At 41.2% G+C, this 24,745-nt stretch overlaps 1 protein-coding gene across 4 annotated transcripts in view; it reads right to left on the bottom strand.

Annotated features, from left to right (window-relative positions):
• Positions 1 to 24,745, bottom strand: part of CACHD1 (cache domain containing 1) — a 90,751-nt gene that overhangs the window by 31,379 nt on the left and 34,627 nt on the right. For 2 of the 4 annotated variants that reach the window (XM_018072348.2, XM_018072349.2), the window contains exons 3-6: positions 22,138 to 22,286; positions 12,428 to 12,534; positions 3,720 to 3,846; positions 1,429 to 1,573 (exon numbers count right to left, since the gene is read on the bottom strand). In XM_018072348.2, coding sequence (XP_017927837.1) covers positions 1,429 to 1,573; positions 3,720 to 3,846; positions 12,428 to 12,534; positions 22,138 to 22,145 — 387 coding nt within the window. In that variant the 5' untranslated portion in view covers positions 22,146 to 22,286. Of the gene's footprint in view, positions 1 to 1,428; positions 1,574 to 3,719; positions 3,847 to 12,427; positions 12,535 to 22,137; positions 22,287 to 24,745 lie in introns of those variants that run through there. The other 2 variants (XM_029959710.1, XM_029959711.1) reach the window with 1 other exon arrangement.

Below are 24,745 nucleotides of genomic sequence, written 5' to 3' on the forward strand. Positions count from 1 at the left end.
AAATAAATGCTTGAGGCATAAATCCGTCAAATTTGAAAAGGATTAGACTTATGGTGGATTCAAGGAAAAGAGACTTTGCTCTTTGTTTCTCCGGTGAAGTCAGCTTGGCTCTGCTCCTACACAATAGTTAATACACTGTTCTGGGCAGGAGCCTGAGTGAGCCAGGGATAACTGAAAGGAAAGCCAGCAGAAAGCTATTTTCAGGAAAGCCTGGAGTGCCTGGAGAAAAGTGGAGTGCATAGAGAAGATGAAAAAAAAAATAAACAACCCCCTTAAGAACTTTTCACAGGCAAAGCATTTTGCTGTTTTAACATTTCAATCCAAGCAAGCCAAGTCTGCCATCAGTTTTTATCCTGTAAATAATTTAAGGCATGTAGTGGTAACACTTGCATTAATATACATATAACACACCAGTCTTATTAATTCAGTGGAATAATTCATTATAAATTATGACTGATGCAAGACAGTCCCAGAATTAAGCATTAATTATATACCTGTGTAACAGGTTTCATAACCACTGAGCTACTGACCCAGTAATCTGTGTCTTAAGTGTATTGTCTGTATGAAGGCAAACACTTTTGACACTTAAGTGCTATTAATTCTGCTGAACCATAAGCATTATTTTACAATATTAAATCCCTCAAAAAGCACACAAGTTACAAGTGATTTTCCCATACTGTTAATGAGAAGACTTAAGGCCAAGATTATCATCACTTGTTCTTCAACTTGATTTGACTGAAACTCCCTTCCTACTCCAAAAAGAAAACCCAAGCAGAAAGAATGATCAAGGTCCCACCAGCAGAGAATTACTAAAAGTAAAACTAAACTGGAGACTTCTTGTGGTCCTACAGAAGCACCAGTTAGGCCCCTGGCTGTAATTTGTATTGAAAAAAAGTACAGGTGAAGTGACTTTTTCATTGCCAAGTGAGTATCTGTGGCAGAGTAAGAAATAAAATCCAGATTTCTTGGCCCTAATTATGTTTCAGCTCACCCCACTATCACAGCAGAATAAATAATTTCAATTTAAAAAAAAAAAATACAGGTTCAGAGGTAAAATGAGTTGCTCAAAGCAATCTAGAACTTCACAAGTCATCAGGCTCAGAGCATGGTCCTCCTCACAGTATCACACCACTGACCGTTACCTAAAGTCTCTGCTGGGATGAAGGAGCCTTTAAAGATTACTCAGATACAAGATTTTGCCTTAGATCAGTGGCTTTTCACCTTTTTCCCACCCTGTGGATCCTCAGGTATTTCCCCTGCAGTAGACAGGTTTCCAGAGGTGAGCTCAAGTCTCCATCACCCATCAGAGGCAGACCACAGACACAAGGAGACCATGGACATAGAGTTAAAATCACCATTTTGGATGACAACCAAGAACTCGGAGCATGGCTGAAACCAAGGAAGATTCCTTGCCTGGAGAAGCCTCACCTTGTCATGTTCATCTATGGAGCTCAGGATGACCTGGGCAGCATCCTTGGCAATCTGGAGCTGTGTCTCTGTGACAGAGGCCCCGTGGTCCACGATGACAACGATGTGCTTGGACTGAGGGCGGACAGTCGAGACATAGACGGGCCTGAGGGAGAACACAATCCAAACCACTGTCATCAGACACCTTGTCATTTCCACTAAAGTGAAAACAGTCAAGAATTTAAAAAAAAAACAAACAAAGAACAATGAAGAAACAATGAATTAGAACAGGAATTTTTGCCTTTATGAAAACTTCTATGGGGAAACCAACTGAGAACATGAACATACAGAAATGGCCCTCGCTCTCACCCTCCTGATTTCTTCCTGATTTTTTAACCTAAATGAGGTCCATCTCCCTTTGTCACAGCAAGTGCTTTCAGCCAGGAATAAGCAATTTTGCTGAAGCAGCAGCAGTGTTTGGGATCACTGTTTGCAGCAGTTCACATCAAGTTTTGAATTAAGCTTTGACAAGGAAGAAAAGCCTCCTGATAAATCCTGGGTGCTGGGAACTTCACTCACACGTGAAAGTAAGTACAATAGTGGGTATGTGCTGGTTCCATGACAAGTAAAAACCTGTGCAACTGTGAGGAGTTCATTAGCCCAGGGTGTTTGGTTTGTTGTAACAAGGGAATGCCTCTGGCCAAGGAAGGGTTTTCTCCTGGTACCCTGGAATGACTCTTACATAGGTCATGCTCCACAGCCCCTTGGATCTGTCCAGTTTTACACCCCATGGCCAATGTGAGTTAAAACTCTTGGTGCTGCCACGTGTCTGTGCTAACATCAAACCCCATGTTTTCAGGGAAGTGGTGCTCAGATCCAGTTCAATATTGAGAGATGTGTGAAAGCGTTCGCAAGCTCTCATGCCAAGCTTCCAACCGGGAATAAATTAGGAAGATCCTCAGCACGGAGGAAGGATTCACAAAGAAAGATGAGCCTCTTTCCTCTTTAGTCCAGACTCAAAACTTGTTACAGCCAAGTGCGAGTTTGGGGATCTAAATTTTATTATATCAAAGGCAGCCACAGAAATCTTATTAGGAGGCAAGGAAATGCAAAAGACTTTAGACAAGGCACTGCTACAAACAAGTGGCACAAATCAGTTCTTAACTGTAAAACAGCCTGCAGCTCTACACTGTATTCATACCTAGAACTGAAACAGGGCCTTTGATCTTCAAAGCAGTGGAGCATTAACTAATTAATTCACCCCAACTACCCTCTGAAGTAAATATTACCAAAAAGATATCCCTTATTTAGCTATGGAAAAACTACAACCCACACTAAGTGACTTGGGTAAAATCACCAATGGTTTTAGTGTCCAAATTCTGACCAAGACTGGGGCACCTCCATTCTCACATCAAAGGATTGCACATTTCCAAGGCCACAGAAAACTTGATCAAGCTCAGACACTTTGAGTTTTGATGGCACATAAAAATACCATCTGTAAACATTTGACTGCTCAACCCTGACATGTAACCAAAATTCTCCTTAGTCTCTGTGCACTCCTGATATGGAAATGTCCCTGGATGTCCTGATTCTTCCTCTGCACAGACTGATTAACTAGTACAATTGGCTAATGTGTGACCAGAGATACTAAAACCACCTCACCTTCTCAGAAGATTCCTGCCTTGAGCCTTTATCAGTCCCATGGTACTGATAGCAAAAACTAGGGAAAAATACTGCACCTCAACTGCTTGGCATCCTGTGTACAGAACAGAAGTATTCCCCCAAGCAGGAAAACCCTGCCATCCTTTTTTTGACATTTTTTTAGTAGAAAAAGGAAGTTTCCAATATTGCTGCTTCCCTGCTATCCATGATGTGCCACCTGAGCCTGGGGTGGAGACTGGAAAAATGCTCTTTTCCTGTCTCTCATCCTTCTACCCCCCTCCCCAAAGCGATGCACCTGCCAAATCAGCAGAATACATGTTCGCTACTTTATTATCAGGGGTCAAGTATGAGTCAAATATAAGTCAAATTTTCCCTACAGGCTGACCTACATTTTCCAAGTCACTGCTATTTACAGCTTATTTGATTTGGGAGAGGTGAGGAACCTGTACGTAATTTTATTTTACTTCAAAGTTTCTTAGAAGTGAAAACTTGCGCTTTAAAAAACAAACCTAAGAAAACCCAAGGGACTCCATTAGAAGTTACTCATGAATGTTGTCAACTTGGCAAAGCACAATGCTGGAATGAAATCAGTGCCTGAGGAATCCAATTTGAGTGCTTTTCCCAGGAAATTGGAAGGAGACAGACCGTACCTGCTGCGGTGTTCGTAATTGCCTTTGCACCGGAACTTGTGTGCTGGGAAAACAGTGAAAATCCCTTCTTCTGAGCTGAAATACTGCCATTTAATTCCTGGGTTAGACTTCAGGTTATCTGCAAGAACTGGAGGTTGGAGAGAAAAAATTAAAAACTAAGTAGAGTGACAAAGGCAAAACTTGAAGGTATTGTTATTGTTATTCCTGGCCTCTCTTGTATGTGCTTGGAAAAGGATAATCAGGATCACAACGTGGAATAAAAGTTGCTCTACTTGAGGACTGATAAAGCATCATATCCAATTTGCAAACAGTTAAAGGCTTTTGGAAACTAAACACTGGATTTGACAGATTTTGCTTAATATGTGATGACAGTTCCTGAATCTCTGCAGTTTAACTGTGTTCCAAGAAGGCCAGCGCAAGGAAGGAAGAGATTAGGGCCATTATACATAACATGTGTAAATACCTACATCTACATGTAATGATAAATACATTGTCAATATAGTTTCCCTGAAAAAAACCCCGCCCTAATGTTAAAAAAAATCATGTGTTCTTTATACTGAAATAGCTCCAAAACATAATCCAACCTGTTGACATTATATATTCTGAGTTCTGTTTGAAAACGTCTACATGGACACTTAGCAAAAATGTTCCCAAGTTGTGCAGTCAAGTAGAAACCAAGCTCAGAATACAACCACAGGGTGGAGATCTCAAACACTCCTATAGTTTATAGGCCACGTTCATTACCTTTAAAATGTGCTTTCTTATTAAAATAATCTCTGAGGAAGCACCAATCAACACAATCAATAAAAGCAATTAAAAAATACATATTAGTAATATGACAAAACTGACTGGATTAGTAAAAACACAAAACACCATCAAACCCAACAACAAAATAAGGCACCTACCCCAGGGCCAAGACCACATGCACTAAGAACTTAAAAAGATAATAATTAATACACCAAATGAGGCCAACAGAGTGTTCAGATACTGCGAAAATCCCAAGCACTTGCAGCCCAGATGGGGTCAGTCACATTTGAATCACTTGGGGCAGAGGTGGCAGAAAATTCCAGAATGGTTTGGGTTGGGAAGGACCATAAAGACCATCTTGTTCCACTCCCCTGCCATTTTCAGGGAATAAATCCCATGGGCACTGGGATTTCTGCCTCATAATGTGATGGGAATGTCCCAGCTGCCACCTGGAGCATGGACCTTGTCTGCTCTCCCTGCCAATCTGGAGACATGAAGGGATTGGTGTTCATCCCATAGGATCACCAGTGATACTAGGTTTGCTGAGTCCCTTAAAACAAAAGGAAAAACACATCCAGGAGAGAGGGAATGGGAAGTCATTAGCATGGGAGGCACAAACCCTCTCCCACCACGGCAGTAACAGGATTATATTCCACTCAGGGCAAAATACCATCTCTGCTTGCAGCAAACTGAAAATAAAGCCTAAATGTTTGAATTTTTTAGTTTTAAGCTAACAGTTAAAGTGGATCATCATCCCATCAGCTTCAAATGCATTTAAAAAAAATATTTCCTTGCCACTTCTCCTCTCATGTTCTTTGATTACAGAACTAGAGAACTGGCAGAGGGGGGCTCTGATTTCCAGCGCTTCACCTTTTGCTGAGCATTCCCCTTGGGACTTACACTGAAAATAGGCCAGTTTCATCTCCTGGATCTCTTGCATTATCAAATATGCCAATATTTGGGTTGGAAATGACTGCAGGGCACATTTCAAACCTTAGCCAGACACTCTACAACAAAATATCCACACTGAGTACAGTCTCAGTTCAATACCCCTAACAGTTTAGCACTTACTCAAGTTTCCCAGACTGGCTGTGGCCACGATGTTCTCACCACATTCAGCTCAGGGGAATTGCCCTGGAAAAACCACTGTCTTGGGGTTTCCCCACTCCTCTTTGCCACAGTAATTTTGTATTCCCACAGTGCCTACAAGTCCCAGTGGAAGTCCTGGGCTGGGACTGTAGGGTTCTGTGCAAAAATGCAGCTTCACTTGAGCGTGGCTTTGAAGAATTTTGTGCCTTGATAGACCAAGGACTAGCAGAGATTCCTCTCCACTTTTCCCCCCTAAAAGCACTCATCCTGTTTTCGTCTGAACTGCTGGTTCACAGGATGGCAATGCCTTGCAGGCAGGAGGGCCATGAGACTATAAACCATTTAAATTCTCCTTTTTATGTCCAGCCACCACGATTTCATAGTTCTAGAGGTGAAGTCTGGCAGTTGTTTTTATATAAAGAGGCTGAATTTCTGGCATTTAAGTTTTTGTTATGAGTTACAGAACTTGAAAAATGTATTTTCGAATCTGACACGTGAACACTCAGTTAAAACCTGGATGAAATAACTTGTCCAGTGGAATTTTACCAACAGTATTAAAATAAAGGAGTTTATAATTTAAGAGGTTTAGGGTTTTTTTTTAATCCTTGCTATATTAAAGATAAACTTGTCATTCCCACAAGGCCACAATCTGTATTATTTCCCCACGACAGTATCTGGATTTAAAAGTGTTCATTTTCCCCATAAAACAACTGGATTTGAAACTCAAACTCTTTATAGCCTTAGTGCCTCTCTCTGCTGTTCTACCTTTTCACACAGTTCTGCTCATATTTCCTTCACTGAGTATGTTAGTTCAGTAACACCCTCCCCAGAGACCACCAATTTTATCCTAACTCTGCTTGTTTTTCTCTTTTTTCTCTTTTTCCTATGACCACAGCAGATAAGCCATGGCTGAAAAACCTTTAGTTCTCATCTTAACTCAAAGAGTAATTTTATTTTTCATTTTCTGGTCAGGTTCATTTGTGCAAGTATGATAAGGTACCCACCTCCCTATTCTAATCCAAAGTACATCTTGGGCCCCCAACACAGGAAAGATGTGGACACATTGGAACAAGTCCAGAGGAGGTCATAGAGATGCTCCAAGGGTTGAAGCCCCTCTGCTCTGGAGACAGGTTGGGAGAGCTGGGGGTGTTCACCTGGAGAAGAGAAGGCTCCAGGGGGACCTTAGAGCCCCTTCCAGTGCCTAAAGGGGCTCCAAGAAAGCTGGAGAGGGACTTTGGACAAGGGCCTGCAGGGACAGAACAAGGGGGAATGGCTTCCCACTGCCAGAGGGCAGGGTTAGGTGAGATATTGGGAAGGAATTGTTGGCTGTGAGGGTGGTGAGGCCCTGGCACAGGTTGCCCAGAGAAGCTGTGGCTGCCCCATCCCTGGAAGTGTCCAAGGCCAGGCTGAACAGGGCTTGGAGCAACCTGGGCTAGTGGAAGGTGTCCCTGCCCATGGCAGGGGGGGGAATGAGATGAGTTTTAAGGTCCCTCCCAACGTAAACCTGTCTGGGATTCTGTGGTTATGACTCTGTGATTTTGTATTACTGAGCACATACGATCATTTTGCTTTTCTAAAGTGAAGCATCACCACTAAATAAAGACCCAGCCTTGACCTCACACCACCTGGAGGAACCCAGGAGTCCCAGCATTATAAACACAGAAATCTTAGTGGAATTCCTCAGTTCTGGATACAGACTGCCCATAAGCTGGCATTGCCAAGTCACTCAGAAACCTGTCCCCTCCACTTCCAATGCAGCACTATCTGACCCCAAATCCTGCTGCAGACTGGAAAAGTTGGAAAGTATTAACATGACAGCAGTTGAAAAGATCATTCTCTCTAATTATAAATATCTCACAAGGCGAAAAGGACTTTTAGGAAGAAAGCTCTGTGTGATAGAGTTTATAAAACTTCAAAGGGAATGCGATATGATAACACTTAGCACTTCTAGATACCACTTTACATCTTCAAAGCACAGTCAAATCATTAACTAATTAATCTTCAAAGAACAGCACAAACAGTCAGGGGAAAAAAAAAGGGAACTACTGAACATAATTGCTCATTATAAAAGAGTTTCTTAGAGCCCTCCTCTTCAGCATTACATTTGATGAGCTGCTGACCCCACGGTTCTCATCCCACAAAAACCAGGAAAGTTTAATTGTCCATTCTCCTCTGACAAGTATCTCCATTAAAAACCATCATCATGAACATACTTCAGTGCTCCCCAGAAACAACAGTTTATTGTACAAGTAAAGACATTCTCTAACTCTCCAGACCTACAAATCTCATCCAGGATTTTCCGAGTCAAACCTTATTCCAGCTCGTATGTTTTCACCAGAAATAAAAGCTCTGCAGCTCGAACACAATTAACATTCTGCTGATGGCATGAGCCAGGACAGAGCCCAGCTCAATTCTTAGGAGCTCTGAAGGGAAAAGTAGTAAAAAAACCTTTCATTTTAAGGAATGAGACCAGATTCCTTGATTAAAAGGGTTTGGAAGAAGGGTATTAACTCCTCTGCTCAAAAACCTCCCAGCTATTTTAACTCACCCAAAATCAGTTTTAAGTACAGCAATATAAGGAACATGACCAAGGCTTTGCTTGTTCTGGAGTCAATGATCCCTATGGATCCCTTCCATCTCTGGGTATTTTATGATTCTAAGATTTTAAATGATCAACACCTCAAATAAAACACAGACAAAATTTATTGGGCAACTTGGTGCCATCTCTGCATATTGCTGGGGAGGAGCACACTGCTGAAGCTGCCTGGCTTGGAACAGACCTATCAGCACTCTTAAGGATGAGAAGGAGAAAGATTTACTGGTTTCTTGTTCATTCAAAAAGAAAAAGACTCCAAAGGAATCTGATAACATAATACACTGGGGCTCTGGGTAAGATTTTGTCCCTTAATAAATAAAGGACTATTCATCCCAGATCTCTTTAACTAACCAAAGCCTGTGATTCCATCTGAAGAATAAAGACTTTCCCCTTATCTACTTTGTTGTAATGGCTAAAAGTAATCCGAATGTAGAACTTAAACCAAGATAAAACCTTTCTGAGACATTAAAAAAAAAAGCTACCTAATATAAAGAAAAAACAGTGTTAAAAGCATTTTTTAAAGGTTGAAAAGAGATATATCTATTTCTTCCTTCTCTGTCCCTTCCCTAAAATTAATCCAAGTCACAGAATATTCTGAGCTGGAAGAGACCCACAAGTGTTTATTTTCTTTTTATTATAATAAATACAACAGTGCTGCAAAAAAAATGATCTTGGAAAGTTTCATAAACTCCACTCACCCTTCTTAACACAGTGTTCAGACTAGAATTGGGGGTTGCTGTCCTCACCAAGGGCTCTCCCAGGCTCTGCTCCTGTGGCTTGCCCAGAGTCTGCGGTGCAAATTCCATTCCCTTCCAACACCTACAACTTCACCACTCTGCTCCCACTTTCTTACAGTGAGCACAGGGTGAGCCAAGATTAACATTTCAAGAATTGAGGTGGAGGTTGAGCAGAGCAGGGTTTAAATTTATGTTTTGCCCAGAGCTTTTTAGAGGCTGGATTATTTAAACTGCAAAACTTGTGTGGGAAGAGAGAGAGACTCCTGGGAATTTTTTCTTTCCCGTTAAGAATGAAGTGATCAACTCATTCAGGAAGTAAGAATGAAGTGATCAGCTCATTCAGGAAGACAACCTGGATGATGGGCAGGCCAGGCTGGTTTGGAAACTGTAAGAAAGCTAGAGAAGAGTATGGCAGCTTCTGTTTCTGGGCTGGAGGAGCAGAAGGATTTCAAACCCCTTCTTTAGGAGATGATGCATGTGGGGTCCTCCCCACCACGCTGCATCCAGTGGGAAGGACTGTATGATATCATTTTGGGGAAGTTGTGGCTTCCCATCCTGCCTCTAAGTCAAAACAAGCGAAGCAAGGCAGGAGAAAAAATACACAATAAAAACACCCAGATGTGCCACAACTCTTGGGTTTTTTAGAGCATAAAAATATTCCTCACCAGCTCTGCATGCCGACACTTTAAAGAGAAGAAAGAAAAATATGGGATTAGAGGAACTTCTTTCCTGTTTAATTGTAATTTTCTTTCAAAGGTTGTTTTAGTTTAATGTGTGTATGTTGACAGATTTATTGAGAAACAGGTCCTGTGTAGACCCAGGGCTCTGCCCCAAGTGGACCCTGAAAGGTAAGTGGTTCCACAGAACTGGGGCACTGATGAATTAAGATAAAATTAAGAGTTTCAAGAGATAGATGACACTAAGTAAGTACTTTTGAAAGCATTTCTAACCTAGCAACATCTCCCCAGTTGTGAGGATGCTGCTGCACTGACAGCACTCCATCCTTCTAACCAAAACTGCCCCCCCCATCTGTTTATATCCACAGTGTGCCCCAAACCAACTGTTATCTCAGACCAAGAATTCCTTTGGGAAGAGACTGATATTTTGGCACAGCAGGTCCTGGCCCATGGCTACATAAGCAAGAGCTACAGATACAACCAACAAAATATCCTTGACCCACAAAACAAACACTGAACCTCACTTCCCGAAACCTTCCCACATCCAGTTTATCCCAAACCCCAAATATTTCTGCAGTCACACAGGGACAGTGCTCCGGATATGGGCAATGTCCAGCTCCACACCAGCTTCATTCTGCTTGACTCTCCTGGCAGCAGCTGCCTCTGAAGCCACACCAGTCCCTGCTCTGGGACAGGCTGGGGGAGCTCACGTGGTTGAGATGTTCTCAACAGAGGAGCAGGGAAGGGAAGGTGGGAACTGTCATCAACCACAGCAGTGGCTGTGGTAGCGTCCACGGTCAGGCTGGACAGGGCTTAGAGCAACCTGGGCTAGTGGAAGGTGTCCCTGTCCATGGCAAGGGGTGGAATCAGCTTTAGGATCCCTCCCAACCCAAACCAGTCTGTGACTCTGTGATGATGTCACGGACTTTCAAACACCTTCAATAAGGAGATGAGGCCTAAGGGTATTGAACCTCACCTACAGAAAACTTCACTTCTCATTTCACTGAGTGTGTACCCAGGATCAACTTTGGTTTCTCAAAAAACCCTGTTTCCATCTCATTTTTCTGCATCAATCCACTCCTTCCATCCCAGGCATTTTCTCACTAATAAAAATCTCCCCCCAGGGCTGTGTTTCTGTAACAGTAAAGCTGGAGGAAAGTCTGCTGTCAATAAATCCTGAAGCACTTCCCTGTTCTTACTCTCCCTCCAATTCCCTCTTCTCTTCTGTTGCCCTTTCCTGCCAATGCCATTTTTTGAAGCTTCTCCTTTCATCAGGAAGCTTTCAAGCCAGAGGCAAGGGAAGAGGAGGCACTTGAGTCTCACTGTAGAGCCAGGACAGCAAGAAACTTAAATACATACTCTATTTATGTAAGAATTCAAACCAGAAATGTAAAAAATGGTTACAGGAAACTGTGACTTATTTGTTTTTCACCACTCAAAAATAAGAAATATTTCTTGAATATTTTTTTTACATCCATCTCCTGCAGTAGAAAAAGATTTTTATTTAATAAAAAACATTAAGTGATTCATTCAATGCTTTGCTTTTACAACAGTGCCTGTAAACTTGCTTTCAGATATTATTTTGATTAATCACTGCATGGGATTTTATACATTATTTTAATAAGTTGTTTGGGTTTGTTTTTTTAATTAAGAGATGGGTAAAACAAAGCCCAGCAAATCACAGTGAGTGAACAAAGACTGCCTGTCTTTAGGGTGGAAAACACCACACAAATCATGGGGATGAGATGCATGTCAGGAAATCAGCCTGGCCAGCACCTGCATCCAAGATGTGGAATTCAGTGGGTGGGATGGAAAAGAATCTGTTCATTTTGCTTTTGGTTTTTACTTCTTTTTACATTTCATTAAAAATCCAAAAAGCAAAGCTATAAGAAGGGACACAGTAAGGGAGGTTATAAAATTTTGGGTTTTTTTCACCCAATTTGTTGCAAAATATGTAAATGCTCTGTGCTTGGTGAGGGTGGAATGGCAGCTCTGCCACTTCATCAGTCAAGTTTATTCCAAAAGACGCATGAAAATTAAAATAAAATAAAAACATCCCAAGTCTGCATTACTTCCCCCCCAACAATTAACAGACAAAACCTCCCAAAATTAAATCCACAACCAAAGTCTATTAGTGTTCTCTAATTTACAGCCCTTAGGCACCATAAAAAGTTGAAAAGTAAGATGAAAAGGCTGGACAAAAGTATGACTAAAACCAACTCAAATCCCTGTATTAATCCAGGCTGATTAAGATGCAAAAAAAGCAAACCTTGCTGCACCAGAGGACCAAAGGCTGAATTTTTCAGGGATAAGTCATAGGTATTTTGAGTCTAAGCATATTTCTAACTCTGTAAATGTGTCAAGAAACACCCTGACAAGACAAAGAAAGGAAATATTTTAAGATGTCCCTGTATTTTGTAGTTTTTGCATATCACTGCAAATGCAGCCTCACATTAGCTGAACTCAGCTAAGAAGATCAGAGAAACTTCCTGGCATGGCCCCTCCAGCAGCTGACACTGCTGATGCCAAAGCAGACAGGCCTAGGAAGGAAAAATGCCTTGGAAAAAAAAAAAGAAGGAAGAACTAAAATGTGCATAAACCACAACAAAATTATCCATGGTGGGCTGGAATCAAATCTTCATGACATTTCTATCAAGTACTCAGACTAAGGGCATTACTTGAGGTATCATCTTTCAATCATGAAATCTCAAATTAAGAGCAGGGTGACAGTTTGAAGGGGAAATAAAAGCTTGTTGCTATGGCAATCAATGCAAATTCTCTGTGCCAAGGAAATGTTCAAGTCTAATGGAAAAAAACACCCCCTTACAACAGAAGGAAAAAAACCCAAAGTCTCCTACTTACCAGAATTTAAGTCCCGTCCAGGGTTGAAGGCTCTACTGTTGACAGTGGTTGAAAGTCTGTCACAGCTGATGGTCCTGGAAACGTTGGTGTTGAAATTTCCATCAAATCTGAAAAGACAACAACAGGATTACCAACTGAACTCTAGCTATTAAACCTACACAGTATTTACAAAGGAAGCATTTATTTTTAATATTTTAATGAAAATAAGTATTTCAGAAACTCCAACATTATGTATATTTTAAGGGTCCAGGAAAAACTGTGGTAGCCCCATCCCCGGAAGAGTTCAAGGCCAGGCTGGAGCAACCTGGTCTAGTGGAAGGTGTCCTTGCCCATGGCAGGGTGTGGAATGAGATTAAGGTCCCTCCCAACCCAAACCAGTCTGGGATTCTACAGAACAATTTTAAACCTGTTTTCTGTACAAAAACTTGAGGATTTACATTCCAAACAGCAGAAGGAATTTTACAGTCTGAAGTTTTGTTTTGGTTAAATAATTCAATACATTCATAACTCTAATGCAAAAAGTATTCTAGTGCATAGTTTTAACAAGAAAACTATAAAATATCATTAAACCAATGCCTTAAAAAATTTAAATAAAAAGGGTTATTTATAACTGGGAAAACCTCTAAAGCTTACAAGGACTTAAATGCAGTTTTGTGTCATTTACATAGGCAAATTTTATTTGATAACATTTCTGTGACCTTGAATATTCTGATGACATTAGACAGTGTGATTACTCTTGTACTTCAAAAAACCTTTTTATTTCTAAACTAAGAATTTTTCTGCCATTTTTTCTGTTCCTATGAAATGACAACAAATTGAGGTCTGCATAACATCCTGTTCTGGACAAAGAGTTCTAACCAGCCTTTGTGGTGTGAAAGCTGATAATAAACAAGTCTTGGAGACAAACTGGGCAGAGCAGGGGTTTGTTCAATACCATCAAGACAAAACCAGTGAGTTCCAACTACTTCAACCAATATGGTGCCTGGTAAGGATGGGAAGACACTGATTATCTAGTTCTGCCCTTAGAGTGTTTGTAGTAAGGGCTGGTTTGTAGTCACAGACAATAAAACAATTCACTTCTAAATCGTCCCCTTGAAACAACAATTAGCAGGAACAAACCCCACAGACAGATGGAACTGGTTACCACAAGGAAATTTCAAGTTGTGACCACATGAAGAGAGTCTTCTTAAGCAAACTAAACCTCTCCTAATTCAAAAGACTTTCTTTCAGCCCAATTCAGAATCATTTCGTTCTGCAGGGACGTGGCTGAGCAGCCCCACACCAGCTCGGCCTCGTGTCAAGCAACGAGCCTTGAGGAAATGTTTGTCACGCAACAGACATGGACAATAAATAAATAAATGAAAGGAACTGGCAAAGCTGAACCCACCCAATGGCACACACAGAGATGTCCGTACAGGGAAGGGCAGCACAGAGGAGATAACAAGCTGAGACCCCTGAAGAAACATCCCCTTTGGAGTAGGACAATCAAAGAATCACAGAATAGTTTGGGTTGGAAAGGACTTCTTTAAAGCTCATCTTGTTCCACCCCCCGCCACAGGCAGGGACACCTTCCACTAGCCCAGGTTGCTCCAAGCCCCATCCAACCTGGCCTTGGACACTCCCAGGGATGGGGCAGCCACAGCTTCTCTGGGCAACCTGTGCCAGGGCCTCCCCACCCTCACAGGGAACAACTTCTTAATATCCCATCTAACCCTGCCCTCCTTCAGCTTAAAGCCATTCCTCTTTGTTCTGCATGCTCTTGTAAATAGTCCCTTTTCATCTTCTGCATTATCCTGGCTCTTCACAGCAAGGAAGAGAGAGTGAGAAACGGACCCTCCTGACCAGCACCCCCTCTCCCAGGATGTGAGACCAGGAATGATCCTCTGTCAGACACCAAAAGCAGCCAAACTGTGATGCCTTTGAGCTCTGCACGGGCTCATCACTCCACTGGGAACTGCTTGTTGACATTATTGGCACCTGCTCCCTGACAGCTCTCCCAAGTCCTCTCCATTGAGGAAAAGCCTCAACATTTTGCAGGAAGGCAGTGCTCAGAGCCAGGTTGTGGCTTTTCCCATCCCCATTAAAATGCAACCACTTCAAAAAAATCACAGTTCTTACCAAGCGAGCAAAACTGCTGATTTTTTGTTGGCTAAAGAATCTCCAGCCTGAGATTGATTGATAATGGATGGGTTTCACAAAAAGCATGTTTATCTTGGGGCAAAACCAAAAAAACTGTGAATTAAACATCTCCATGCTAAAGAAATATTTTCAAGCAACACTAAAGAACAAACTCTGAGGGAAAAATAATGACTTTTCAGGATGTAAGCAAATTGTCCCAGTGCTCCCATCAAAATCCATTAGCAATGGCAACACGATACCTTGTTAGCAACTAACATTATTCACGTCTCAGAGCATGGGCAGTAAATACTGGGGTTGAATTCAAAATCATCAGGTTTGACTCTGCCATGCCTTCTAGGAAGGCAAAAATAAAGTTATCACCCCCAACTTCCCTTCCATTGGAGCTCCTGCAGCCCCAAACCCCTCACCACAGGCCAAGAGGATCACAGTTTTAAGTATAAACCCCCCATTTACATTGCATTTCTTCATTGGAGCATTTTAATGCAAAAATCAACAAAGTCCTCAGCTTTTCTCAGTAAGCAAGTTTTGTGTTACCCCTCAGGAAGATGAAGACATGGATGCCTAAATAATCTGCAGCAGAGCTGGGAAAAGGGAGTAGAAAATTATTGCAGCACATCTCATTCCTCCTTCTTGTTACAGCACACGAGTAGCAAAAGGAAATACAGTTAATGAGAAAGTGGTATAAATAAAATATGAAGAATTGTTTTAAGCCACATAAATTAAAGACTAGCCCTCAGACAGACCTGTCATCCAAGAGCAAGGGCTGCTCCAGACTGAGCTAAGGTGGGATATCTACTTCAAACCTCTTTTCAGGTGCAGTTTGCCTTAAAATTGACTTTTTGCACCTTGCAATGAAGTGTATTTTTAAACTGCCACTGGACCTTGAGAGGAGATCAGTTCCCATCACAAGTGCACATCCTTAGAAAAACAAGACCAGGAACTGGGCAGAGGCAGCACTGTGGTAAGCTTACATTGTAATATTTGCCATCATTTTAATTACTTTGGAGAATTTTCCATGTTTTTCTTTTGGGTGCTTCTAAATTGTTTTAATTCAGAATAATATATTTGAGCATCTTCCCCATTAAAGCCACAATTAAAACTAAAGCCCCAGCACTGCCAAGTTGCACTTACAGCAAATGTTTATATTTTTGGCTGTAACTACCGATTTTACCTTTACAACATATTCATACCTTGCACATTTTCCACGCTAATTTCAAACCATACAAACCTTCCCATCACTAGCTTTGGAAGAAGTTAAAAAGCCCATAAATTTATGTATTTTAATATTTGAAGAAAAGCATTGCTCAGCACCCTTTCTCTGCTCAGAGACAATTTTTACCAGTGTCTTCCCTCATTTTTCACCTGTCTGTCTTAATTTTTACCACTGTTTGCCTAAATTTTTATCACTGTCTCCCTAAACTTTTACCAGCGTCTCCCTTAATTTTTACCAGTGTTTCCCTAAATTTCTGCCAGTGTCTTCCCTCATTTTTACCAATGTCTCCGTAAATTTTTACCAGTGTCTTCCCTCATTTTTTACCAGTGTCTCCCTAAATTTTACCAGCGTCCACCACTTTTGCAAGGAGCACGACTACAAGGTGGATGAAAACAGCGATGGCTGACCAAGGTCTTCTCTGAGATTTGGCCCAAAATGTTCTAGGTGAGAACACCACATCCAACACTTGGGAACTCCTCCAGAATCCTTCCCAATGAAAACGCAACAAACCCTTGCATTTATATATAATTTTGTACTTATTTAAACCCAAGCAGAAGACATTGGCTGAAATTCACTTCCAAGCCAGGCCTGCTCACCCCATCCCCCTTTTCCCTGCCTCTCTCCAAGCCCTTCCTTCTGGATTCGCTTTAATGAAGACCCGATCGAAGGCGCATCCCGAGGGAGCAAACAGAGCTGCGACTCCCACTTTGATCTCTTCCCCATGGAGAACCCGCTCCCTGCCTGGCTCGCAAGATGTTCATGTGATTGACGTTGGCTCTGATGTACAAACTGCTTTGAACTTCACACACTCAATTCCCATCAGGCCGCGCTCATTTTTATTCTCCTTCAACAGGATTTACGGGCAGGAGATCAGCAAGTGGAGGAGATAAAATAAATTTGCAGGGGCTTTGAATCTCACATCAAACCAGGGCTCGAGTGAGCTCCAATTGGATTGTGCTCGGCCTGAATTTACACTGTAAATCAGCCTCTTTTGTACAGTTTCAGTTTAGCGAGCTGTGCATAAAAATGGCACTTGAGCAGCTGCTGAGGGGTTCACGTTGTTTTAACACTCATTTCTTTCCCCCCTTTCCCTTTTCCCTTTAAGCTGCCATCAGTATGCAAATGAAATTATGTAAGTTGGCTCAAAATTCAGCAGTTCCTTTGAAATCCACAACTAGGCCTGTTTGCTTGATTGCAGGGTAAGATTTTACCTCCTATTTTACATAAATACTTCAATATATGGTCCCCACTGCATCTAAACAGAATGCTGGAAAACAATGTTTTTATTAATAAATTGGGCAAAAAAGCTACTGATGGTTCAGTTAACCAATTTCTTCTGGCAAGGCAATTAAGTTGCTTCAAATATTTCAACTATTCTTGAAAAACTCCAAACATTCTTGCTCTCAGGAGTAAATAAAGTGTATTATTGGAAGAAGGATTCAACCCAGTAACAGAAACTATTCCAAAACCCACCTTTTCATGAGGCTTTTGGCTACATTAGAAGTAAAGCAACAGTCCAGAAGAGCAATTTCCTAAATACCTGTTGCAGTTTATGGACAAATCAAGGTCCTGCCAAGACTATGTACACTCCCTACATGTTCTACTGCAGCCTGATACTCTGCAAGAACAGCAAATACATCTTAAATTTCATTCAGAGTGGCCCACCCACTTCTCCTTTGGAAGTGCAGCTCTTCAGATATTGCAGCAACAGAAGGAACTGAATGGGATTCCCGTTATCTCCCACTTAACTGCTCGGGAGAGGAAAGATAAACACAGAAAGAGCTGTGATAAAATTGAACTGCATTAGCAAATATTTAACCATCTGTTTAAAAAAAAAAAAAAAAGAAAGAAAAAACCAGACCACTTTTGAAGGCAGTATCACAGTCAGGGAGTAAATGATTTTCAAATATAGGTTTGTAAACTCACTTATTCAAACAGCCCCATTAATGTTTGCAATGCAACACTGCCAAGGAGCCTGTTTTACCAACAAACATTTCTCTATTCCATTTCCTTTCAGAAATTTAGATAAATGCATTCCCTGAGCTCTTATCAGCATAGTTAAATAAAAGCAAAAATAGATTTCCAGCTGCCTTGAAACATGGATGTTTAGAGCAAGAGCAGGAACACTGATGATGCCAATGAGACTCTAAATAGAGGGGTTTGGAGACCTGTGACAACTTCCCATAAAAAAACAGCAGTGAAATTCATTTCTGTCCTCCAGGGTAGAAGCAGAGAGTACAGAGGATGTTTCCACCAGTACAAAGGTGTATCCATGTCCAGTGTGGAGGTACAGCTTTATTAGCCCCCTCTCACAGCAGTGACAACACAGGGGGTGGCTTTCCAGAGCTGCCACTCTGTCCTTCTCTCCCCGTTCAAATCCAAGTTGAAGGCAACTTAAGCAAACTGGATTTCCTGCCTTCTCTCACCAAGGACACCAAGGACATGAAATGCTGAAGCACATCAGAGCAATGGGTCTCAAAACTGGGCAGGAGAGGAGAAGGATCAAGGTTGGGTTAGGGAAAATGTTTTGTCTTCCTTTAAAAGCATTGTCTGTTTTTTTATTGGAAAAGCTGCATAGGTAGCTCTGCGTTTCCTTACAAATGCATCTGATTAATAACTTAAATCCTCTTTTTTTGGGGGGAAGGCAATTTCACTGCAGCCATGCAGGGCTTTGCTATGCTGAGAAACCACTGGTTTGTCCTGTACGGTCCCAGTTCTGTAAAGTGCATATGTGCAACTGTATCTTCACAGGTACTTATGATGCAAACACAACTTGGACTTACCTGGCAAACTGGAACTATAACCTGACACACTGGAACTATATAAAGCTACTTCTGGAAGCCTCCTAAAAGAGTCAGTTAGCACCAATCACAGATTTTCCTAAATAAGGCATTTTGTGTAACAGGTAGATGACTCAAACATTACCCACGTGTCAGACTTACCCTTTGTGTGGAAAGAGTTTGATTTTATTTCTTCTGCAAATGTTTGATATACAACACCCATTTATCTACTTGTTGTCATCCAGGTCAACACCATATTTAAGAATAAAGCTACTTCAGCTGTCACTCACATGTCAGACCATGCAAAGCTAATGCTTCCAAACTTGTTTCCCAAAACTCATTTCTTAAATCCTTATGTAGACACTTCTCACAACTGACATGTATCCCATAAGTTCCCACTGCAGGTGCAGGGAAGCTGCAGGTGCTCAGGACCTCTGATAAATAAACACTCTTTATTCTTTTCCCTGCCCTCTTGCTGACACTCTGTCACAGCCCCATCTGCACATTAGCCCATCTCAGTTCCAAGATTTCCTGAATACCTACTGAGGGCTTTTAGGCATGAAAACCAGGAGACACCATCTTGTGCACAAAGGTATTTATCCTCTTAAGGAGGAAGACACTTTAATTAAAACATTGTCTTGTAAATGACCACCCAATTCAATCATGATAGGGAATGTCTGGAGACAGCATGAAATCCGTTTCTCATGGCTCCTTCAGCAGCCTTTGTTACTGAGGAGACACAGAGCCTTATTTTTCCAGCAGGGATTTCTTGGAGGATTAGAAGATGCATGTCACTTGACATCCATTTTCCTTATCTTCCATCAGTTTTGCTAAGAGCCTGGAGCACTTGATCCATATTAAGTCTGGCTGGCTGGAGCAGTGCCTCCTCCCAACTGCTCTGAGCACTTCCCTGGGAAAAGGAGCCAGGCTCCAACCTGGACACAAACACGGCCCAGATGCTTTGCCAGGTACCAGATCTCTGAACCAACCACTCTGAGATGTCTCAAAGCTCTGCCCTCCCTCCACGTCACCACGGTTTGCCATTCCCAAACCTTGATTAAGTAGAACTGAAAATGCAAACTGATACATCTGAAGAAAGGATCAGCAAAATCTAGAGAGGAACACACAGTCCCTGCTCTGTTGACCTCCCCTGCACATGTACTTAGGCGTGTGATTAATTTTCCTTTACCCAAGCACATATTCAGACTCTTTGGTAAACCAGATGAGCATAATTGTATGATTAAATGTTTGTGGAATTACGGCCTAGGGAATAGTCCCTTGCCAAAACCACTCAACAGCCACCAACTGCACTGCCTCATCTAGTTGGTGTTGCATATTCTAATTTATTTCTTTTCACCACTGTCCAAAACAAGGCAGTTTCATTGCACAAACCTGCCCTGGTGGGGGAACAAATACACAACTGCTGAACTTACACTAGATAAACCAGTATATATGTTGGGTACAATATAGCAACCAAAACACGGTCAGGCTGGTAATTTTAATCCAGAACTAATCACTGTGGACTGCAGTCACATGAAAACTTATTTATTTGGGCTTTTCACTGTAAATCCAGCACCACATAATGGCAATAACATAAATATTGCTTTCCATGTCATATCTTACTACTCAACTAAACAAGCAAGTCAAATACCAGGTTCATGTTATAACCCAGTTGGTGCTTTGTTAGGTCTTATTCTGTATCATTTATTTACAGTCACCAGGTGTCAAAGTCTCACAGTTTATCTCAAGCAACAAGGCAAACCCTCTTTGAAGCCAATGCTTGGATTTTCAAGATAAAGACAAGCAAAGACAAGGCCACAAATGGATAATTTTGTTAATGGTAACAACAAATACAAACTGAAGATAACAAACCATTAAAAAAAAACCTGAAGAAAAATTCCTTTCTCTACAGAATAGTTCAGCATCTCCCTCACAAGTTAATTTTTCCAAAACCAATCCAAACTTGCAGCATTCCCTATGGAATGTCAATAAGTTGGACAGCAATGTAAAAGGCCGATGGAACAATCACCTGGCAGCATGAAGTGCCATCAGATTTTCAAATGTTTCTTTTAGAGGCTGAACACCATGTGAAAAACAGCCTTAAACACTGTGGGATAGGCCCTCAAATCTACCTTAAAAATACACCCTGAAGACAACGTGCTCCTGACACTGTTCTTGCCCCAAGTGTTTGCTCAAGTGAAGAGGCCACATGACAAAGCACCAAGAAAAAGAACACACAGTTAAGGAGTTGTAACACAAGTATTTCACAACCCTCCTGAAGGAAAGTCACAGCCCTTAGGACATACACATTTTCAAGGCACAATCTAAAGCAAAGTATCCCATGAAAACAGCAAATAGCACAGACAAATCTTTTTCCATGTGACCTCTTCTGTAGCACCAGCTGATAAATGCTCCAAAGCAAAATATTATAATTACCGTTGCTCTAATGCCAGCACTCTTCTGCCCAACTAAAACACCCATTTTAAACAAGGATAAGCTGTTATCAGCAATAGCATGTCCAATTTAACATCCCACACGTGCAGGCCTCCTCATAGCTAGAGCAAGTTAGTCCACAAATTAAAACGTGGAAGAATTCAAAATATGATCACAATATCCAGGTGGGAGATGCTTTTAAAACTCCACAATCAAGTTTGCATAAACTTTCCATAAATTGAGAAGCTGTGGCTGCCCCATCCCTGGAAGTGTCCAAAGCCAGGCTGGACAGGGCTTGGAGCAACCTGGGAAAGTGGAAGGTCTGGAATGAAATGATTTTTAAGGTCCCTTCAAACCCAAATGTTTCAAGGATTCTATGAAATGGAAAGTTACTCTTGTTCTTTTCAAGAGCATATGGAACTAAATGTTTAAAATGTTGAACACTGAAAAAATTATTACCCTTTTACTGGAAAAATCAGACCTTCTATCACACCTTCCTACAACTAGGAAACCTAAGTGCCTATTCTGCAAATAGGTAGCATAATAAAACATGATTAAACACAACCAACTGCCCAGATTTAGACTATTCAAAACCCCTGTATCTAAAAACAAAACAAATTTAACATGAACAAATCCAGTTTCCAAGCAATATGCTCAATTTCTGTAAACCTCTGTATCAAACAGCAGCATGTCAACTTGTTTAACTGTAAAGCAGCATTTTTAGCATGTGATGTAGTGACCAACTCATGATTTTGGATGCTTCAAAGGAGAAAAAAAACGATCCCATGACCAGCTTGAGAAGAATTATTCAAGGCAAGCAGTGTCTCAGTGCAAAAATGGTATCCTGGATTTAGACAGACTCATTTTGTATAGAAGACTGTGAAGGGTTGAACAAATTTTTTTCCTTTTTTTTTTTTTTGTTTCCAGCTGACTCCCAGTTCTTCTTTAAAGCTTCTCATTAAACACTGATGTGGTAGAAATGTAAAAGAATCTGAGGACAAGGTAAGAGGCACCTTTGGAGTTCTGCCTTCTCCCTTTTTCAGAGTTATCAAAAATAGCAGAAAATACAGGCTATTTTGCAAAGAAATCATAATTTTTCTTCGTTTTTAAGAGACAGCATAAGTAATTTAGAATTTAATACTCACTCCATCATAGATGGTGGAATAGTACAGCAGTCTTGGATGGCAGTCAAGGGTGATGTGAGATGAGCAGTGTATGATGCTTCCACTACCTGCTTGTTACGATTCACAACATCCAAGTAACGGTTAAATTTTTCTCGAATTTTTTTTGCCAACTGCAAAAAGAAGTAAAAAGAAATATTAAAATTAAGTCACTTTCTCTATATTACCCATTTCTTGGTAACCAACATCAATGGAAAGTAAAAGCTGCATGTGTTAAATGTAATAGTTGTCTGATTTGCTCATTGGACTTTTATTTCAGTGGTTCAAGCACTGCAAATCAAGTAACTAATAATACTGGCCACAGAAAGCAGTAAAGGCAAAAAGATAAAATACATTTACTATCTAGAAGTGGGTGCTTGAACTTAAAGAGTTTTCCATGTATGAAAAGTGTACTTTCCATTGCATCAAACTTCCCTTTCATTAAGAACCGACACCCGGAGATGACTCTGCCTGTACTACTGGCTTAGCACTGAAGTGCTCCAAGGCCTGACAAGGATGTGATGGAGACTAAAACAGGCCACAGGTCAACTTAATGAAGCTCTAGGAAAGCCCAAATAATAGTGTTAGAGAAGCCATCACCTCCACAGAACTTTCCTGCTGCTTCAGGAGCAGACAACAGTAAATCTCCCATTGCACTGAATATGTTTACAGAGAAACCTCAGGATCCAGGGAATCCCAAATACTGCCATGAATATTTCTCTGTCCATCAATAGCTTCCTCAATCAGGTGGATCTGTGCAGATGTATTTCATTACTCCTTTCATGTAGATTTGGGCAAAATAAGCCATCCCAGTTCTTGCTTTTCTGCTGTAATCCCTGCTGCTCTCCTGGGAGGCTTCACAGGCTCTTGGCTGAGCATCACCTGAATGATTTTCCTCATCGATCTCTCAGCTCAGTGAGCCTCATCACAAGCTACAACAGTTTCAACTACAAACCTCAACTACAAAATGAAAAATCTCTAATTGATGTTATAATATAACAGAAAGAAAATAATGACAACTGTCTTGCACCAGTGAAATTTCTCCTGAAGCCTTCTGCTGTCAGAATTCCCTCTGAGGAAGGCAACCACTTATAAATAAGGATAAGGTTTAGAGGTTACACTATTGTAAGAGTCAATTCCTCTCCTTTCAGAAAGTGAAAACAAACACTGTCGGCCCTCCCCAGCAATTCTCAGGCCTTTTAAAAGAATTAAACTTTAGAAATAGAAAATTAGGTACTTCAACCCTTTTTTTAATATTTCTTAAAAGAATTTAAATAAAAGTAAAAATAAATCAACACATTTTTGCGAACAAGTATTTCCAAGCTCTTTATCAGAGCTGGTTGGTGCGTGATTTGAAGGACTTTCTTCAGGCAGAGCTCTCTCCACGCCAGGCAGACTCCAAGCAGTGGGAAGGCTCCTGGTGTTAACAAGGGCAGAGCCTGCTGGGACACATCACAGGCCCATTGAAGTCACTGTGCTGTCAGATAAGAGCTCACTGGTGTCTCCTTCATTAGGCCCTTCCCAACGAGCCTGACTAATGACTCTGCCAGGGAAAACTGGAAGGGAAAAATCTGCGGCTGTTCCTTGAGCAAACGTGACAGTAAACACAGTTAGGAGGCAGAGTCAGATTTTACAAGAAACATTTACTGAGACTTGTGCTCCTAGTCTTTCATCAAAGTGAGAAATTAATAAAACAGATCAGGCATTTTTTTTTTGCTCTGCACATTCTGTACCCTTTTCACATCAATACTTCTATTATATTTAATCATCAGCCAGACACATCCTAAATGAAAAAGAATAATCTCTGAGCAATATACCGAGGTGTTGAATATTCAGAACACTGCATTTTGCAATTCTGCAAACTTCTCCAGAGCTAAGTCAGCTCCTTACTCCACACTACTCCCCTCTCCTGCTCCCTGTACACCCCAAACTCTGCAGGGATGATTTAACGGAGCCACTACAAGTGCCGAGAAATGCCGTCGGTTTTTCCACATCCCCTGGACTAACAAATGTCTTTCCTAACTATTACTAACAGGACATTTTGTCATGATTTACTTTGTTATGTGAACAACGAGGCCCACTCTGATACAGCATTGCCTTTGCCTGCATTGTTCCCAGGGAATGCTGCAGCTCCACGACAGGTCTCCTGGGAGCACAGGTTTTAATAGGACCTTGCTCAAATGACTTGCAGAATTATACCTAATTAGCTTTGTAGAATGATTTATTGCCAAGGCACCAGAGGACTACTAATGGGCTGCTCCATGTTAGACATCTAACACTATTAAATTGCTCCCAGTTGTTAGATAATAAGCTGTTTTAGAGTAAACTTTCTTTTTGTCTGGCTGTACTCAAATGTGTAGATTCTTCTGCAGAGTCTCAAACATACACAAGCCAAATTTCCTAAATTTCCATTAGTTTTGTGGGTACAAAGTCTCTCTCTAAGTTTAGGCAAATGAAATGGCTGTGCTTAAGCACAAAGTAAACCAGATATTTGAATCTGTACTTTTTTTCCTTGGTTTTTCTACCTGAAATCATGAAAAGGGGAGAGAGCTTAACTTTGCTGAGAAAAGGTCCATATGAGCATCATTAGCAG

The sequence above is a fragment of the Manacus vitellinus genome, unplaced genomic scaffold (genome assembly GCF_001715985.3).
Source record: "Manacus vitellinus isolate BGI_N305 unplaced genomic scaffold, ASM171598v3 scaffold_21_pilon, whole genome shotgun sequence".
Classification (NCBI taxonomy): domain Eukaryota; kingdom Metazoa; phylum Chordata; class Aves; order Passeriformes; family Pipridae; genus Manacus; species Manacus vitellinus.